Source organism: Pristis pectinata, chromosome 19, assembly GCF_009764475.1.
Source record: "Pristis pectinata isolate sPriPec2 chromosome 19, sPriPec2.1.pri, whole genome shotgun sequence".
Taxonomy (NCBI): Eukaryota; Metazoa; Chordata; class Chondrichthyes; order Rhinopristiformes; family Pristidae; genus Pristis; species Pristis pectinata.
The window spans coordinates 5,599,609-5,620,488 of NC_067423.1; the positions used below are offsets into that span (position 1 = coordinate 5,599,609).

Sequence of the window (20,880 nt, forward strand, 5' to 3'; positions counted from 1 at the left end):
CTAACCTCTCTGCATTTATAGATTAACTCTGCCGTGCGGTGACTTTCCAATGCTAACCATTATTCTGCTAAACTTTGAGGCAACGACAAAGCTTACCGTCTTGAAACAATGTACCCCTGGGATTTCCACTTCGCTGACTTCCCATTGGGTCAGACAAGGCTTGGAGTGAAAGGCCCTTGACTTGAAATGTTAACTCTGCTTCTCCTCCCACTGATAACTGAATCACAGAATGGAAGGAGGCCATTCGACCCATCTAGTCCATGGTGACTCTATGTGAGAGCAACACAGCTAGTCCCATCCTACTGCACCTCTTCTGTAGCCTTGCAAGTTCTCTCTGCGTATCAGCTTCCTTTTGAAAACCACGATTCAATTTGTCTCCACTGTCCCCCTGGTAGTCTATTCCAAACTCTAACTACCCGCTGCATGGACATTTTCTTCATTTACATAGAACATGGAACAGTACAGCATGGGAACAGGCCCTTTGGCCCATGATGTTGTGCCAAACTAATTAAACTAGGAGTTAACCGCCTAACTAATCCCTTCTGCCGACACAATGTCCATATGCCTCCATTCTCTGCACATTCATGTGCCTATCTAAGAGCCTCTCAAACGCCTCTGTCGAATCTGTCTCCACCACTTTCCCCCCATGGAAGGCTCCCTCATTTCCCTTCTCGTTATTTTGTCAGTCACTTTCACTTTATGTTCCCAGTCCTTGGTTCTTCAGCCAATGGAAACAATTTCTCTCCATCTACTCTGCCTAAACCTACATGATTGTAAACATGCCTATCAGATCCCCAAACAACCTTCTTTACTCCCAGGAAGATAACCCCAACTTCTCCGGTCTGGCTACAGAACCAATGTCCGTTATCCCCTGAATCACTTTGGCAGATCCCTTTTGCACCCTCTCCAAGGTACAAACTTCTTTCCAAAAGTACAGAACTGTGCAAAATACTTCAGTGGTGGCCAACCCAGTGTTTGATGAGGATCCATCGTCTCTCTACGGATCTATTTTGACTCAGTTATATAGCACAGAAACAGGCCCTTCAGCCCACCATATCCATGCCTGCCACCCATAAGATATCTTTATTGGTCACATGAACATCGAAACACACAGTGAAATGCATCTTTTGCGTGGAGTGTTCTGGGGGCAGCCCGCAAATGTCGCCACGCTTCCGGCGCCAACATAGCATGCTCCCAACTTCCTAACCCATAGTCTTTGGAATGTGGGAGGAAACCAGAGCACCCAGAGGAAACCCACGCAGACACGGGGAGAACGTACCAACTCCTTGCTGGCAGCAGCGGGAATTGAATCCGGGTTGCTGGTGCTGTAATAGCGTTACGCTAATCGCTAGACTACCGTGCCTGCCCCTCTCTATTCTTCTCTCTATAGTAATCCCATCTATACCTCTCTATGGTAATCCCATTTACCAGTACTTGATCTGTAGCCTTCGAAGTCTTGCAAGCTCTCTTCTAGACACTCCTTAATTGTTGTGAGAGTACCTGGCTCCACCACGCACTCAGTGTGTTCCAGATTGCAAACACTCTCTAGGTGAAAAAAATTCTTCCTCAAATCCCTTCTAAATCTCCTACCCTTTACCTTAAACCTATGCCTGGATTGGAGAACATGTCTTATGAGGATAGGTTGATTGAGCTCGGGCTTTTCTCTTTGGAGAGAAGGAGGATGAGAGGTAACTTGATAGAGGTGTACAAGATGATAAGAGGCATAGATCGAGTGGACAGTCAGAGACTTTTTCCCAGGGCGACAATGGCTAACACGAGGGAACATAATCTTAAAGTGATTGGAGGAAGGTATAAGGGTGATGTCAGGGGTAAGTTTTTTACAGAGAGTGGTGGGTGTGTGGAACGCACTGCCGGCAGAGGTTGTGGGGGCAGATACATTAGGGACATTTAAGACACTCCTAGATAGACACATGAGTGTTAGAAAAATAGGGGACTATGTGGGAGGGAAGGGTTAGATAGATCTTAGAGAAGGATAAAACATCGGCACAATATTGTGGGCTGAAGGGCCTGTACTGTGCTGTAGTGCTCTATGTTCTATGTTAGCTTCAGGGAAAAGTTTTTCACTACTCTAGCGGCTCCCCTCAGAATTTTGTACACCTCTGTCTCATCCCTCTTCAGCCTTTTCCACTCCAGCATAAACAAACCTAATCTACCCAGTCTCTCCTGATAACAGAACTATTCTAATCCAGGAAACGTCCCGCTGACTCTCCTCTGCACCCCACAGTGTGATCACATCCCTCCCAAAATATGGTGACCAGAACTGCAGCTTTGTGCGAAATAATGTCTTGTCTAGTTATAGAGTCAAGGAGTTAACCAAGTGTTAACCAAGGATTATTTCTAGAAGGCCGTGTGAATTATCATACTCGGTCAGATGGTCCCAGCGCTAATCCAGCAACTTAATTCAGTTGAAGAAGCAATTGAACTGGAGGTCTCCATTTGACAGCCACCCCTGAGGCAGAGCAGTTACTAGACCTCAGGAGGCTTGACAGGCCCTTCGGCCCCACTTGTCCATGCTGACCATGCGCCTACCTGAGCTTGTCTATGACTATACGGTATCTTGGTTGTACCATGACCTCCCTACTCTTAACTTCTATACCTTGGCTAATGAGGGCAAGTGTCCTGTATGCTGTCTTCACCACCTTACCTGCCTGTGCTGTTGCTTTCAGGAATCCTTGGACATATACGCCGAGGTCCCTCTGATCCTCAACACCCCCTTGGCTCCTACCATTCTTTGTGTGTTTAAAAAGCCGATGCTGTTACTCGTTAACAGGGATTAGGGGCTTTCTTTAAAGGGATGCAATTTGTCTCTAGTGGTATCCAGACAACACAGGATGTTGCAAAACTGAACTGTTCCAACAGAGATCTTACTGACTCAAGATTGCAATCAAATCTTCAGCTGATCAGTCTTTGTATCTAACAATCCAGCAGGCACACTTTTGCTACTTCTGGGAATTTCAGATTTCATTTCTCTCCTCCTATCTACAGCTCCCCCAGACACTCCTTGCCCCCATCTCTCAACCAGCCGCACCACCACCAGGCATTCCATCTCTCCTGTCCTTCATCTAAACAACAACCCTTCTGTTTCCTCTGCCCACCTGCCTCACCCCCCCACCCTCTGCACCCCAAATCTCACTTCCTCCAGCTTTGCTGAAAACTCATTGACAAGAAGCATCAACTCTGATGCCCTCTCCACAGATGCCGCCTATCGCACTGCGCATTTAAAGCGCTTTCCCTTTTTATTTCAGATTTTCAGCATCTGCACTATTTTGCTTTTGCACAAATATCCTCCCCCCACCCATTGGGAGCACGTTAGGGAACTGAGAACCATTTCCCTCACTCGCTCACCCACCAAAATTGATCTTTAGAGACACAGAGCAACACACACAAAGGCGCTGGAGGAACTCAGCGGGTCAGGCATCATCCGTGGAGGGAAATGGACAGTTGACGTTTCGGGTTTAGACTTCCATTTCCCTCCATGGATGCTGCCTGACCTGTTGAGTTCCTCCAGAAAATTGTTTTTTTTAGTTATGGTGAATGAGGCTGAATTGCTGATTGTGTGAATATTCAGAATATTCTCCTGCAGCATCTGTGAAACAAAAACGCCAACTATTGTGTGGGTGAAATGCCATCTATTTGACGAGATAGTGTCCAACAAGTGACCCTGAAACCACCTCGTTTCCTTTTACACAAAATGCAGAGCACAGATACAGATTATTCAGTCCAACTCAATCACACGAGCTTCTGCTCCAATAAAACCAACCACTTATCCCTTTCTCTCTCACTTACGTGTCTCACTGGAAGGCACTGATGGAGGCAGGTATTCTCAGAACATCTAAGAAATATGTAGATGGGCACTTGCATTGCCAATGCATGGTAGGCTATGGACCAAAGGCTTTTGCTTAGGCTATAGGCTTGTCTCCACAGATGCTGCCTGGCTTGCTGAGTTCCTCCAGCAGCATGGTGTTTCTCATGTGGACCAAATACTGGTGAATACGATTAGTACAGATAGGTATCTGATGGACATGGAGTTGGTGGGACAAAGGGCCTAATTCTCACGGTAGTGTAGCGGTTAGCGTAACGCTATTACAGCGCCAGCGACCCGGGTTCAATTCCGGCCGCTGTCTGTAACGAGTTTGTACGTTCTCCTCGTGTCTGCGTGGGTTTCCTCCGGTTTCCTTACATATCCTGAATACGTACGGGTTAGGAAGTTGTGGCCATGCTATGTTGGCGCCGGAAGCGTGGCGACACTTGCGGGCTGCCCCCAGAACATTCGAAGCAAAAGGTGCATTTCACTGTGTGTTTTGATGTACACGTGACCAATAAATAAATAAATATCTTAAATATCACAGAGTCTAGAGTCATAGAGTCATAATGGAAACAGGCCCCTCGGCCCAACTCGTCCATGCCGACTGTGTTGCCCAGTGAGCTAGTCCCATCTGTTCACATTTGGCCCATAGCCCTCTAAACCTCTCCTATCCATCGACTTATCTGGATGGCTTTTAAATGTGGCTAATGTGCCCGCCTCAACCACTATTTCTGGCAGCTTGTTCCAAATACGCACCACCCTTTGCGTGAAGTGCTGTATGACGCTGTGTTCTAACTACAGAACACTTTAATAGTAGTGCACTGATCAAAATCCCAGGAACGTTTCCCGACCACGGTTTGTGTCTTGTTGAATCCTGCTCCGCACTTTGCAGAGGACTGGTCGGTTTTACCAGAGGCAATGGTTGTGATCTAAAATGTAACTAAAAAAGGAAGAGATAGCATCCTAGTTTCTTTATTATTCTTTAGGTATATTTCATGCTGAGGCAGGCAGGTCGTTGGGCTGTCTGGAAGTCATGCGTGTAAACAGGCCCTTCGGCCCATCGAGTCTGTACTGACCACCAACCACACATTTTACACTAATCTGACACTAATCCCATTTCTTTCTCTCCACATTCCCATCAACTCCTGCCAGGTTCTACCCCTCACCTGCACACTACGGGCAACTTACAGTGGCCAATTAACTCACCAAGCTGTATGTCTTTGGAATGTGGGAGGAAACCGGAGCACCCGGAGGAAACCCACGCAGACACGGGGAGAACGTACAAACTCCTTACAGACAGCGGCCGGATTTGAACCCGGGTCGCTGGCGCTGTAAAGCGTCGCGCTAACCGCTACACCACTGTGACCGTGTGGGTTTCCCCTCAATGCTCCAGTTTCATCCCACATCCTGAAAAATGTGCAAGTTAGTAGGTTAATTGGCCACTGTAGATTTCCCCGGGTGTGTAGGAATCTGGAGGGAGTTGATGGGAATGGGGGAAGAATAAAATGGGGTTAATGTAGGATTGGTGTAAATGGGCTGTTGATGGTTGGTGCGGACTCAGTCGGTCAAAAGTACTGTTTCTGTGCTGTATCTCTCTCTGTGACTCTGTGACTACCTAGTTTAAACTCCAGGTCCCACCACCGGGAAAAGTCACCTCACCATTGCGCCCTCACCAATTCTAACGTACAACACTTGCTCAGAGCTGTTCTGGTACTGAGATTGAGTACATACAATTGTCTCCCTGCTGTTCACAGCTGAGCCTGTGCACTTTGCGATTATCTTATCGATGCACTTCTTGTGAATTGCAGCGTTGCACTCTGGAAGGTGAAAGGAAAGTGGAATTAGACAATCAAAGCACCATCCGAATTTTTCTCGGAAATATTTGGAAGCAGAAAACAACTTACGTCTGCACTGGTATCCTTGTTTATTCAACCCCCTGAAAGAAACAAGAATGGACAGAATTCGACCAGTCAGTACTTAAAACGTAAGAAAACAGGAGCAGGAGTAGGCTGCTCGGTCCCTTAATCCTGACCTGCCCTTTAATGTGATCACGGCTGATCTATACCAGGCCTCAGCTCCTGTTCCATTGCCAGTTCTACAGTGCCACCAATTCCCTGATCTTTCGAAATAGTATCTACCTCCTTTTCAAATACCTCCAACGATCTGGCCTCCACAACCCTCCGCGATAAACAATTCCAGAGATTCACCAACCTTTGTGAGAAAAAGCTCGTAGAACAAAGAACATAGAACAGTATAGCACAGGAACAGGCCCTTCGGCCCACGATGTTGTGTTGAACTAATTAAATAGTAAATAAACGCTTAACTAAATTAATCCCTTCTGCCTACACAATGATCATATCCCTCCATTCTCTGCATATTCATGTGCCTAAGAGCCCCTTAAACACCTCTAACATATCTGCCTCCACCACCACCCCTGGCAGCACATTCCAGGCACCCACCACTCTCTGTGTAAAAAGAACTTGCCCCGTACATCTCCTTTAAACTTACCCCCTCTCACCTTAAATGCATGGCCTCTAGCATTAGACATTTCGACCCTGCAAAAAAGATACCAGCTGTCTACTCTACCTATTCCTCTCATAATATTATAAACTTCCTTAAGGTCTCTCTATAAGTTCCTATGCACCTCAGTTTTAAATGACTGGCTTCTCAACTTGTAACGATGTCCCCTCGTTCAAGACTCTCCCACTGGTGGAAACATCTCAACATCTACTCTTCTGAGCCTCCCTCTGGATCTTATATGTTAATAAGATCGCTCCTCATTAGAACCATAGAACACTACAGCACAGAAAACAGGCCATTCGGCCCTTCCAGTCTGTGCCGAAACTTTATTCCCCTAGTCCCATTGACCTGCACCCACTCCACAACCTTCCAGACCTCTCCCGTCCATGTACCTGTCCAATTTATTCTTAAGAGTGAGACTGCATTTTCCACGTCAGATGGCAGCTCGTTCCACACTCCCACCACTTTCTGAGTGAAGAAGTTCCCCCTAATGTTCCCCCTAAACCTTTCCCCTTTCACCCTAAAATCATGTCCTCTCGTACTTATCTCATTCTTCTAAACTCCAAAGAAAAAAGGCCGAAGTTTCTTATTGTGACAGGACAGCTCTCTTATCCCTGAAATTAGCTGAGTAATTTTCTTCTGGACTGTTTCCAATTCCAATATATTATTTCTGAAATAAGGGGACCAAACTCTGTATATCACTCCAAGTGTGGCTTCATTAATATCCTGTACTTTCACCGTTGGCGAGCAAGACCACTCAAACAGCAAAACGTCACCAAGATTGTCCAAAGTACAGGAAGTCCCCGGGTTACGAATGAGTTCCGTTTCTGAGACTGTTCGTAACCCGATTTTGTATGTAACTTGGAACAGTGTCCGTGCATGCACACTTGGGCCGGGGATCGCGGCCGCACATGTGCACTTGGGCCGGGGATGTGCACTTGGGCCGGGGTTGGGCCAAAGAAGGTGTACCACCACCGTGGTAGGATTGGGGGCCGGGCCAAGTCGGTTCGTAAGTACGGGCGTTCTTAAGTCGGGCGTTCGTAAGTTGGGGACTTCCTGTACAGCAATGAACTTTTTTTTAGATATTCCTTCTTTGCCTGGTCTGGATTATACATATATTTAAAAAAATGGTAATTGATTCATCCACAGGACATGGGCATCATTGCCAAGGCCACATTTACTGTCCACACCAAGTGCCACTGAACCACTGAAAGGGCTGACATACGATGAGCGTTTGTCGGCTCTTGGACTGTACTCACTGGAGTACAGAAGAATGAGAGGGGATCTCATGCAAACATTTCGAATGTTGAAAGGACTGGACAGAGTAGATGTGGCTAAGCTGTTTCCCTTGGTGGGTGAGTCCAGGACTAGAGGGCACAGTCTTAGAATTAGAGGGTACCCATTTAAAACAGAAATGAAGAGATATTTCTTTAGCCAGAGGGTAGTGAATTTATAGAATTCTTTGCCCCATACAGCTGTGGAGGCCCGATCATTGGGGGCGATTAAGGAGGAGATTGATAGGTATCTAATGAGTCAAGGTATCAAGGGATATGGGGAAAAGGCCGGAAATTGGGGCTAGATAGGAATAGTTTACTTTATCTCTTGGAGCAGACTTGATGGGCTGAATGGCCTACTTCTGCTCCTTTGTCTTGTGATCTTGTGAACCTGCCACCTCATTTCAGGAAAGAGTTAAGAGTCAACCAGTGTGAGTCTGGGGCTGCTTGGTTAAGGACTGGGAGCCGTGGTGCAAGTGGTTCAACTAACTCAGAGACTTAGACCAACAATCCAGAGAGATGCAAGTTCAAATCCCAGCAGATCAGGTGTGGAACTTAAATTCGGTTACAAGCGTCAGAGGTGGAAGGGGTAGAGACAGATTCTTTGTCTGCCATCCAGTGCAGCGACCCTCAATCACATGACAGCCTTTCACTCTCACCACCACAGTACGCAGCACACCATTCTTTCTGCGAGCACCCAAAGAGCCCAGGTCAGTTCAGCATGGGTGTGTTAGAAGGAACTAATCTTGATGGTCTATGTTTGGTTAGCATTAATATAATGGGCTGAACAGCCTCCGCCAAATGGAGTTTTAACAACAATCCCATAAGTTCATGGACCATTATTATACTTGCTGGTTTTTAATTCCAGATTTATTTAATTGAATTTTAATTGACCAGCAACAATATATAATGTCTCAGGATTACCAGGCCAGCGATGTTAACACCATGCCAAGGCATCCTCTTCTTGCTGTAGATCAACAGTCCAGGCCAGTGGACAACAGCTCTGTAACGTTAACACCACCACCGTAACCTTTTCTCAGTCATGTTTCTAGATCAACAGTTTACTGGATGACAGCTCAGTAACATTAACACCACGCCACGTACAACTCAGTGTGGAGGAACAGAGGGATCTTGGGGTCCACATTGATAGATCCCTCAAGGTTGCCGCACAGGTCGATAGGGTTATTAAGAAGGCGTATGGTGTGTTGGCCTTCATTAGTCGGGGTATTGAGTTCAAGAGCCACAAGGTAATGTTGCAGCTCTGTAGAACTCTGGTCAGACCACACTTGGAGTATTGTGTTCAGTTCTGGTCGCCTCTTTATAGGAAGGATGTGGAAGCTTTGGAGAGGGTGCAGAGGAGATTTACTAGGATGCTGCCTGGATTGGAGAGCATGTCTTATGAGGATAGGTTGAGTGAGCTTGGGCTTTACTCTTTGGAGAGAAGGAGGATGAGAGGTGACTTGATAGAGGTGTACAAGATGATAAGAGGCATAGATCGAGTGGATAGTCAGAGACTTTTTCCCAGGGTGACAATGGCTAACACGAGGGGGCATAATTTTAAGGTGATTGGAGGAAGATATAAGGGGGATGTCTGGGGTAAGCTTTTTACACAGAGAGTGGTGGGTGCGTGGAACGCACTGCCTGCAGAGGTTGTGGGGGCAGATACATTATGGACACTTAAGAGACTCTTAGATAGACACATGAATGATAGAGAAATGGGGGGCTAAGTGGGAGGGAAGGGTTAGATAGATCTTAGAGCAGGATAGAATGTCAGCACAACATTGTGGGCCGAAGGGCCTGTACTGTGCCGTAGTGTTCTATGTTCTATTTCCACATGACAGCCAATCTACATAACCTTACAGAGAAATTCCCTTGTTTGCTCTTGATAAAAGAGCTTTATTTCTCCGGTTTCCACCCCCACTGCTACCTACTATAAGGGAGCATGGGGATGTACAATGGTTGGACAGTACCCTCACTTCAGGTGATCCCTGCAAACTTAAACCAGCCCCTGCCCCCTTTACTTCAATTGACAGCAACAAGCGTCGCCGCAGTTACAACATCAGGTAAGTAAAAGAGGAGTACCAAACGAATTCATGGCAGACGGAGCAGAATGTGGGTTGTGGAAAGAAGGTGGCGATAAATTCGTGGCACTTGACGTTGTGAACTTTGGCCTGTTTGATGGCTCCCCTTCGCTGGTGCAGTGCGAACAAGCCTTCGGTTTCACCTTCCGCACTCTCCTTGTTTTCTGTGGGGAGGAGAACTGGAGGTTAGGCATTGGATGCAACCACATACAATCGCACCCTCCCCTCTGGGTCAGCTGAGAGACCCTCAGCATACTTTCCTTCAGTGCCAATCACACTAAACCAACAGCTGGAATCAGGCAAATACTCAGAACCATAAAGCAACTTTCTGCCATCATACAAAACGCTACAGGAACTCAGCGGGTCAGGCAGCATCTGTGGAGGGAGATGGACAGTCGACTTTTCGGGTCAAGACCCTTCATCTGGATTTATCCGTGCCATGCCATCTTCTCACAGCTACCATCGGGCAGGAGGTACAGAAGCCTGAAGTCCCACACCACCAGGTTCAGGAACAGCTACTTCCCTTCAACCATTTGGTTCTTGAACCAACCTGCACAACCCTAATCCTACCTCAGTATAACAACACTATGACCCCTTTGCACCAAAATGGACTTTGTTTTTTTGTTCTAATTGTGTTCTTTTCCTGTAAAAATTGTGTATAATTTATATTTAATTGTGTATATATTTTTCTTGTGAATGCTGCTTATCTGATGCTATGTGACTGTGATGTTGCTGCTAGTAAGCTTTTCATTGCACCTGTGCACACATGGACGTGATATGACAATAAACTCAACCTTGGCTTTGACTTAGCGTTCTAGCATCTGCGGTCCTTTTTGTCTCCGTTCTGCAATCACATCTGTCTCCCTTGTTTACCATTCCAGTGTGGGAATGCTCTTTCTCATTGTCTTCATCAACTGGCTGAAGGATTCCCCACAACGTGCCCATCATAGAGTCATACAGCAGATAAAGAGTCCGCTCAGCCCTCTGATTCTGCACCTTTGCATACACTGTGTCTGACGAAAAGAGCCAAGTTCTGAGGATTTATCTGTCCAGGGACGAGGGATTTCACCCACAAGTAATGCAAATCAAAAGTAAATGCAGACGCCTGAAATCTAAAATATAAACAGAAAATGCTGGACATACTTGGCAGAGGAGGCTGCATCTGTGGAAAGATGTAGCCTGATTCTCTCCCCACAGATGCTGCCTGAGCTGCCGAGTATTTTCAGCATTTTCTGTTTTTATTTCACCTGCAAGATTGGACTGGGGACTCTGGGGCTTGTTCTTCTTGGAGAAAAGAGGGGTGACCCATGGGTCCTATTGCCCCACTCTATCCCCGTAACCTGTAACTCCTCATTTCTCCAATTCCCTTGAGCAGAAGCAGACATTTATAATCTTGGGTAGAAGATATGAGCAGAATATGGGGAAATCCTTTCTGGAATTCACTGGATGCGATCGAAAGGGAATCGGAGAGATAATGGTTCTGAGCCTACGGGAACAGAGCGGGAAAGGGGATTGCTCTTCCAGGAGCTGGCATGAACTCAATGGGCTGAATACACTTAAACGTTCCTGATAACTATTTTAATTGCCACGTGAGGCAGATCATTCCAAACTTGATAGAGTTTGACTTGATAGAGGTGTACAAGATGATAAGAGGCATAGATCGAGTGGACAGTCAGAGACCTTTTCCCAGGGCGACAATGGCTAACATGAGGGGGCATAAGTTTAAGGTGATGGGAGGAAGGTATAAGGGGGATGTCAGGGGTAAGTTTTTTTACACAGAGGGTGGTGGGTGCGTGGAACACACTGCTGGCAGAGGTTGTGGGGGCAGGTACATTAGGGACATTTAAGAGGCTCTTAGATAGACACACGAATGATAGAGAAGTGGGGGGCTATGTGGGAGGGAAGGGTTAGGCAGATTTTAAGAGCAGGATAAAATGTCGGCACAACATTGTGGGCTGAAGGGCCTGTACTATGCTGTAATGTTCTATGTTCTAAACCCTAACCAAATCGTTGTGTCACAAATAAAGCTGATCCTTGTGTCTTGTTTGGCATGTTCACCATTTGCCTTTAATCTGTGACAGAGCACTGGGCCACAGATCGGTGAATTTCTTGCAATGGCATCTTGCTCATCCTGTGGAGGCCGCAACATTCACTGCTCCTGGATAAACTTGTAGACAGACCTCCTGGAGGTTAAGTGTGGCACCATTTATTGGCCCTGATTTAAAGTCATAGAGTCAGAACAGGCCCCTTTGCCCTCCAAGTCTACGCAGAGCATCAACCACCCATGGACAGCAGTCCGAAACTCATCCCATTTTTACCCCTCACCTACATCTACTGGGAGCAATTTCCAGTGGCCAATTAACCCACCAACCCGCGCGTCTTTGGGATGCGGGAGGAAGCTGGAGCACCCGGAGGAAACCCACACAGTCGCAGGGAGAAGGTGCAAACTCCACACACAGACAGCAGCCGAGGTCAGGATTGAACCTGAGTTTCTGGAGCTGTGAGGCAGCAGCTCAACAAGCTGAACCACTGCACGGCAATGTTTAGCAGTGAAACTAAATGCCTTTCCAAACAGAATTTAGTTATTCTATGACTCTTGTTGAAGGAAGTTATAGAAATTTAAGGTACATTGGAGGAGATGGGGTGGGGTGTAGAGGGGGGTGGAAACATTTAGAACTACTCCCTCTGACAGAGAGCGATCCAGTCTAATCCCACTTTCCAGCTGATGTAACATTAACTCTGTCTCTCTGCCTGACCTGCACACCACTCATACTTCCCTCCAGCAAAAGCCCTGTCAATCTCACCCCTTCTTCTCCGAGGTAATTTACGACCCAACATCATTTTCCCTCAGATCTCACTGGCTTTTACTTCGATGGTCAGTCTGCCAGTGTGATTTTATCCAGAGGCTTGTTAAAAATCATTTAACTTTACATCAAACATCCAAATGGCAATTTTTCTTTTGAAGTATGATTGCTTCCCTTTCTTTGTGTAAGGGGGCAGGCAAGGATTCCAGAATCATTGAAGGCAGGCCTGTGGAGGTGTGCACGGATTGTCGCTGTGTTGCTATAGCAACCAATGGTTCAAATTACTTGAAATGTTGACAATTTAAGGAGCTTTCTGGCATACATTTAAAATAAACCGCGTACTGGGTTATTTTGTGACTTATTGCAGGGACAAGTCTGTTTTATTTGGTGAATTAAATGCTGCTTCCGTTTGGTATACAGGCCTTGGCATTGATTGTACACTTTTTTTCACCCCATAACAGCAAACAGCACCGTCTCTCTGTTGCCCAACACCCATACCTGTATGGAGAAAGCTGAGATTCCTACACTGGGCCCTGAGCCAGTGAATGGGAAGAGCCCAAATGTGAAGTAGGTGCGATGTTCGACTGCCTTTACCTCGGGTTCAGAGGCTCTGGGTGTGTGGATTCAGGAGATCACAAGGGCCTCACTTGTAAGAATTAGAGTCATAGAGAGGATCAGCCACGATCATACTGAAGAACAAATCAAGCTCAAATAGTCTGCTAGAGAAACATAGGACTGCAGATACTGGAATCGAGATGAAAAACACGATGATGCTGGAGGAACTCAGCAGGCTGGGCAGCATCCGTGGAGAAAAGCAGGCGGTCAACGTTTTGGGTCAGGACCCTTCTTCAGGACTGAAGATAGGAAAAGGGGAAGCCCGATATATAGGAGGGAAAAGCAGAGCAGTGATAGGTGGACAAAAGAGGGGAGGTGGGGTGGGCACAGGGTGGTGATAGGTAGATGCAGGGAAGAGGGAGGAGGGGAGAGCAGATCCCCCAGAGATGGATCAAAGGTAAGGAGAGAGAGGACATTTTTTCTACCTTTTTTTCTACCTTTCTCCCCCTCTCTCACCTCATCTTTGACCCATCCCCCGGGGGATCTGCTCTCCCCTCCTCCCCCACATCTGCCTATCACTGCCACTTACCTGCATCTACCTAGCCTGTCCTGGTCCAATCACGTGGATGCCACAGCCAAGAATGCTCACCAGTGCCTCTACTTCCTCAGGAGGCTAAAGAAATTCAGTATGTCCCCTTTGACACTCACCAACTTTTATCGATGCACCATAGAAAGCATCCTATCTGGATGCATCACGGCTTGGTACGGCAACTGCTCTGTCCAAGACCGCAAGAAACTGCAGAGAGTTGTGGACACAGCCCAGCGCATCACGGAAACCAGCCTCCCCTCCACGGACTCTTGTCTTTACCTCTCGCTGCCTTGGTGAAGCCGCCAGCATAATCAAAGACCCCACCCACCCGGGGCATTCTCTCTCCTCTCCTCTCCCATTAGGCAGAAAATACAGGAGCCTGAGGGCACATACCACCAGGCTCAAGGACAGCTTCTACTCCACTGTGGTGATACCATTGAATGGTTCCCTTATACGATGAGATGCACTCTGACCTCATGATCTACTTTGTTGTGACCTTGCACCTTATTGTCTACCTGCAATGCACTTCCTCTGTAGCTGTGACACTTTACTCTGTACTGTTATTGTTTTTACCTGTACTACCTCAATGCACTCTGTACTAACTCAGTGTAACTGCACTGTGTTGACTAATTGACCTGTACGATTTGTATGCAAGACAAGTTTTTCACTGTACCTCAGTACAAGTGACGATAATAAACCAATACCAATACCTATCTCCACCCTGTGCCCACCCCACCCCCCTTCTTTTGTCCACCTATCACTGCTCTGCTTTTTCCTCCTGTATATTCGGCTTCCCCTTTTCCTATCTTCAGTCCTGAAGAAGGGTCCTGACCTGAAACGTTGACCGCCTGCTTTTCTCCATGGATACTGCCGGGCCTGCTGAGTTCCTCCAGCATCATTGTGTTTTTCATCAAATAGGTTGCTCCTGCTTCTAACAGAAGCCAATGAAACCCTGTGATGCTGTTGATACTTTTAGAACATAGAACACTACAGCACAGTACAGGCCCTTTGGCCCACTATGTTGTGCCGACATTTTATCCTGCTCTAAGATATATCTAACCCTTCCCTCCCACATAGCTCCCTATTTCTCTACCATTCATGTGTCTATCTAAGAGTCCCTTAAATGTCCCTAATGTATCTGCCCCCACAACCTCTGCCGGCAGTGCGTTCCATGCACCCACCACTCTCTGTGTAAAAAACTTAACCTTGACATCCTCCCTTATATCTTCCTCCAATCCCCTTAAAATTATGTCCCCTTGTGTTAGCCATTGTCGCAATGGGAAAAAGTCTCTAACTGTCCACGCGATCTATGCCTCTTATCATCTTGTACACCTCTATCAAGTCAGTGACACAGAATGAGAGGTACTTTTGTAGGCACTTGGCATTGGTTATTCACCACATACGTACAAGAAGGAAAAATATCTAAAAATTAATTCCTAATCCGTAGAGCAATCATAACAGTGCACCATAGTCCATCTTTGAAATTTACTTCACTGACTTCAGTAGACTGAGTTTCAGACTTAGACTGAAGTACGCTGATACAAATATCTAGAATGGTTAATGCTTTTCACAGTGCGATGAAGTTCCAGGAAAACATCTTGCTCTTAAATGCCAGACAAAAGCAGAAAGAATCCCCAAGCTCTCTCAGACTGGAGAAAGAGTGCAGGAAATATAAAGCAGTCAGAGGAGTGGTGAACTTGAGGGCGCCCAAAATGTTCTCAAAGAGAGTTTTTAGGAGTTTTAGATTGAAGGCAGGAGTGGCAAACAAAAGTTTAGGAGACTGATAAATATTGAGGCAGTGCAAGAAGGTGTGAATGACGGATAAAAACAAAAATAAAATAATTGGAAACAGGCAGTTTTACCAATCTCTTAAGTGGAAGGAAAAAACAGATTAAAGGTGTTAGTGAAGGGCACCAACAAAACTGAAATGTCAAATACAACTATGTGCATGGGGCAACGTGTAAAAACAGAAAGTTACACTGAAAGTGGGACTTCACCTGAAGGAAACTCTCACAGGCAAATTCTCCTAAAGGTGCAAGGAACGATTTGAAATGCGTCAGTATCACTGTTTCAGAACAAAACCACGTAAAAAATACTTTTATAGTGCAAGGCTTTACAGTAGCGTGAAGGCAAATTATCGACTAATGGGGACATCTTCATAACTATGCTGGGTGACAAGGGACATTTCTGTACTGAACGCAATCTCTCCGGGAACCTCCCTACACTGTGGAGGACGAGGGACAGTGAAGGAACTTCCCTGGTTCTTTCCGTCAGCTAAGTTACAGTTTCTGTCAATGTTATATCTAAGAACAGGCAGCGACAACACTAACAAAATGACCATTCAGTCTGATGACTCATATCATTCTCAGCTGCCCTTGCCTTGTGATCGAACAGATGCACAGAAGTTATACCAGTGGTGTGGATATCATGGATCCCATTCAGGACGAGCACAAATAAGGGCTTGGGATTGGGGGAAGGTCGGCAGCCTCCAATAATGATCTAATAAAGCCTGAGACAACGGATACTAGTGCACGTTTGCCCCAGAATATTATGGACACTGTGTGACCCCACCAAGAGCTGATAAGTTTGATATCCTGTGTGTTGTGTTGACCATATTTGACCAGATTCATGAAAGTTTAGCAACACTATGACCATTTTGTGCTAAAATGGAATTTTTTTTGTTTTAATTGTGTTTGTTCTTGTAAAAATTGTGTTGAATTTATGTTTTTCTTGTGAATGCTGCTTATCTGATGCTCTGTGCCTGTGATGCTGCTGCATGTAAGTTTTTCATTGCACCTGTGCACACATGGACTTGTGCATCTGACAATAAACTTGACCTTGACTTTGGGTAACAGTTGGAGGGACAGTTGAGGGATTGTATAGCCTGCTGTATGACGGACAGAAGTTAAATAACAGCTGCACCATTTCTCTACTGAGTCAGGAAACTAATTCTTCGTCCTCACTTTGACCCTTCTGTCCGTGGCTTACTGTACTGTTTCAATGGAGCCCAACACAAGCTTGAGGAACAGTAACTCCTTCTCTATCTGAGCACATTGCAACCTTCTGGACTTAACACTGAATTCTCCAACTTTCTGTCTGTATCAGAACTGGCCATTTCTGCCAGGAATATTATGAGCAATTTTGGGCCCCGTATCTAAAGAAGGATGTGCTGGCCCTGGAGAGGGTTCAGAGGAGGTTCACAAGAATGATCCCAGGAATGAAAGGGTTGATATATGAGGAGCGTTTGATGTCTATGGGCCTGTACTCGATGGAGTTCAGAAGGATGAGGGAGGATCTCATTGAAACCTATCAGATACCGAAAGGCCTGGATACAGTGGACGTGGAGAAGATGTTTCCATCAGTGGGAGGGTCTAGGATCTGAGGGCACAGCCTCAGAATAAAGGGACGTCCCTTTAAAATTGAGATGAAGAGAAATTTCTTCAGCCAGAGGGTGGTGAATCTGTGGAATTCGTTGCCACAGAGGGTGGTGGAGGCCACGTCATTGGGTGTATTGAGGCAGAGATTGATAGGTTCTTGGTTGGTGAGGGGGTTAAAGGTTACGGGGAGAAGGTGGGAGAATGGGGCTGAAAAAAAATCAGCCGTGATTGAATGGGTGAGCAGACTCGATGGGCCGAATGCCCTAACTCTGCTCCTATATCTTATGGTCTTATGCCCTAACTTTTCTCTATCCGGCAGTATAGCCTGACCTGCAGGGTACGTCCCACCGCCCTGCTATTGGCAATATATAACACAGACAAATGTAATCACCCTCTTCCTGCCCACATTTGACCTTATCTCACTCTATAACACATCTCCTCTTTATCCTCCTCCTCTCACCACCTTCTATGCACCCTCTTTATCTCTCTTTCTCAGTCCTAACGAAAGGCTTTGGACCTGACACATTAACGCGGTCCTTCATTCCACAGACACTGCCTGAGTGTTGTGGATAGCGTAGAAGGTTGTCGAAAGTTACAATGGGATATAGACAGGATGCAGAGCTGGGCAGAGAAGTGGCAGATGGAGTTCAATCCGGAAAAGTGTGAAGTGGTGCACTTTGGAAGATCGAACTTGAAAGCAAAGGTTAATGGCAGGATTCTTAGCAGTGTGGAGGAACAGAGGGATCTTGGGGTTCAAGTCCTTGGATCCCTCAAAGTTGCCACGCAAGTTGATAGGGTGGTTAAGAAGGCGTGTGGTGGGTTGCCCTTCATTAGTCAGGGGATTGAGTTCAAGAGCTGCAAGGCAATGTTGCAGCTCTATAAAAATCTGCTTAGATCACACTTGGAGTATTGTGTTCAGTTCTGGTTGCCTCATTATAGGAAGGATGTGGAAGCTTTCGAGAGGGTGCAGATGAGATCTACCAGGATGCTGCTTGGATTAGAGAACATGTCTTATGAGGAAAAGTTGAGCGAGCTACGCCTTTTCTCTTTGGAGTGATGGAGGATGAGAGGCAACTTGATAGACGTGTATAAGATTATGAGGGGCATGGATAGACTGGACAGCCAGCACCTTTTCCTCACGGCCAATACCAGAGGACGTCAGTTTAAGGCCAGAGGAAGAAAGTTTAGGGGAGATGTCAGAGGTAGGTTTTTTACACAGAGAGTGGTGGGTGCCTGGAACGCACTGCTGGGGGTGGTGGTAGAGGCTGATACAATAGGGACATTTCAGAGACTCTTGGATACGCACGTGGATGTAAGGAAAATGGAGGGTTATGGGTTGTGTAGGAGGGAAGGGTTAGATTGATCGTGGAGTAGCTTTATGTAGGCCGGCACAACATTGTGGGCCGAAGGGCCTGTACTGTACTGTATTGTTCCACAGAGTGATTTCTGTTTCTAGCATTTTCTGTTTCTACTGCAGATTTTCAGCATCTGCGGTCTTTTTTCACCTCCCCAGGAGACCACTGTGGCTGGAGGACTTCAGGTGCAGTGACGGTGGGTCATCTCTGCGCATGTTGTTCCATCACCAAATGCTCCCTGCTACACCCTTGAACACCAGTCGGACGTCACATCCTCCACCATTACGGACGCAGTCACAGGAAGAACGTGCAAACTCCACGCAGACTGCAGCCGAGGTCAGGATTGAACCCAGGTCTCTGGCGCTGTGAGGCAGCAGCTCCACCAGCTGTGCCCTTTTGCGGTAAAATTCCTCTGGGGGTTCTTTTTAAGAGCACCAGCCTTTGATGTGACAATGGTTGTGGTGGTGTAGTGGGGATGCACAAGTTTGCTTTTGCTGGGCCTTGTGTGTCTGGGTTTGGAACAGAGCCACAAAGGGGAAATACTCAGAGGAAATGAGTCAGTTCTCTGAAGGAGAAGTAAATTATTCTCTCGGTACTCCAGCTTCTGCCTGGCAACTGTATTAAACTCAACCAGGTTTGTTGTGAGCCCTTTAACCGTTTGACTCTGCGGTGAGCTTTGGATTGTGAACTTTCTCTCTCACTGACACCACCTCCTTTTGCCTCTGGAGTAGGCCCCAGACCCTCCCACTTCAGCCTGGCTGCTGCTGGAACCCTCCACTAGACTCCCTTGTCCACTCCCACACCCTACAGGCTGACTCCCCCTTTAAGCCATCCCTAAACTCTTGCCAAGCTCCACTCACCCCCCTGCCTTACACAAAGTCAACGTTGAGGTTACTGTCATATGCACAGTCCATGTGTGCACAGATGCAATGAAAAACCTACTTGCAGCAGCATCACAGGCACAGAGCATCAGATACAAAACATTCACAAGAAAAATATAAATTAAACATAAATTATACAAAAATTATACAAGAAAGAACACAATTAGAACAAAAATAAACAAAGTCCTTTGCAGTGTAAAGTGGTCATAGTGTTGCTATACTGAGGTAGTGATTAGGGTTGTGGAGGTTGGTTCAAGAACCGAATGGTTGAAGGGAAGTAGCTGTTCCTGAACCTGGTGGTGTGGGACTTCAGGCTTCTGTACCTCCTGCCTGATGGTAGCTGCGAGAAGATGGCATGGCCCGGATGGTGGGGATCTTTGATGATGGATGTTGCCTTCTTGAGGCAACCCCTCATGTTGATACTTCTGATGGTGGGGAGGGATGTGCCCATAATGCGTTGGGTTACTCTCTGCAGCTTCTTACGTTCCTGCACATTCAAATTTCTGTACCAGACCATGACGCATCCAGTCAGGATACTTTAACCTCCTTAGAAAGTAAAGCTGCTGGCGCGCCTTCCTTGTGATTGCATCTCTTGCTGGGCCCAGGACAGGTCATCCAATATGTTAACGCCCAGAAATTTACACCAGCTTCTGGTTAAGCAAGGTCTGATTTCAAATAACCCATGGTCGTGGCCCTCCCTATCCCTGTAAATATCTCCATTCTATTCATAATCCTCCAGGATTTCTGCATTCCTTCAATTGTAGCCTTTTTCTCATCCTCAAATTTAACACCCCAGTTAAATTTGACCCTAGTTCTGGTCCCTTGTCCTTAGCTGCTAAATTTACTGAATTTACTCTCTAATCATTGCTTTCCTCTTTCAAAGGTCCTCAAAACCTACCCTTTCCTGGAAGCTTTTGGTCAAATACCTGCCTGCTTGTCTTCCTCTGTTGAAGAGGCTGTATAAGACCACAAGGTATAGGAGCAGAATTAGGCCATTCGGCCCCTCGAGTCTGCTCTTCCATTCAATTATGGCTGACTTTCTTTTTCAAACCCATTCTCCTGCCTCCTCCCCGTAACCTTTAATCTCCTTAGCAATCAAGAACCTATCAATCTCTGCCTTTAATAAACCCAATAACTTGGCCTCCACAGCCGTCTGTGGCAACGAATTCCACAGATTCACCACCGTCTGGCTGAAGAAATTCCTCCTCACCTCGGTTTTAATGGGACGTCCCTCTATTCTGAGAGAGTGCCCTCAGATCCCAGACTCTCTTACAAATGGAAACATCCTCTCCACATCCACTCTATCCAGGCCTTTCATATAAATGGAAGAAGCTCTTGTGTAGATTGTTATTTATGCAGAAGGATTGAAAAAGGGTTTATACTGAGGGCGTTAACTTTCTTTGAACGATAGCGAACATATTTGAAGATATCTCTTTGACCCACTCTGCTTCTAGAGTGCAAATGACGAGCAGTGACATCTGCTGTTTCAGGATGTGACCTTCAGTGTAACTATGGGCCTCAGGCAGTGTCAAGTAACAAAGGAGCAGTTGCTTACCACTTTGTTCAAGGTAGTACCTCACGCTCATGAGCATTCGACCACGGGGTTTCAAATCCAACT

At 46.4% G+C, this 20,880-nt stretch overlaps 1 protein-coding gene across 1 annotated transcript in view; it reads right to left on the reverse strand.

Annotated features, from left to right (window-relative positions):
• Positions 1-20,880, reverse strand: part of prkcq (protein kinase C, theta) — a 152,008-nt gene that overhangs the window by 37,319 nt on the left and 93,809 nt on the right. The window contains exons 4-7 of the mRNA XM_052034320.1: positions 20,818-20,878; positions 9,703-9,865; positions 5,731-5,762; positions 5,558-5,643 (exon numbers count right to left, since the gene is read on the reverse strand). Of these exons, the coding sequence (XP_051890280.1) occupies positions 5,558-5,643; positions 5,731-5,762; positions 9,703-9,865; positions 20,818-20,878 (342 nt within the window). The remainder of the gene's footprint in view (positions 1-5,557; positions 5,644-5,730; positions 5,763-9,702; positions 9,866-20,817; positions 20,879-20,880) is intronic.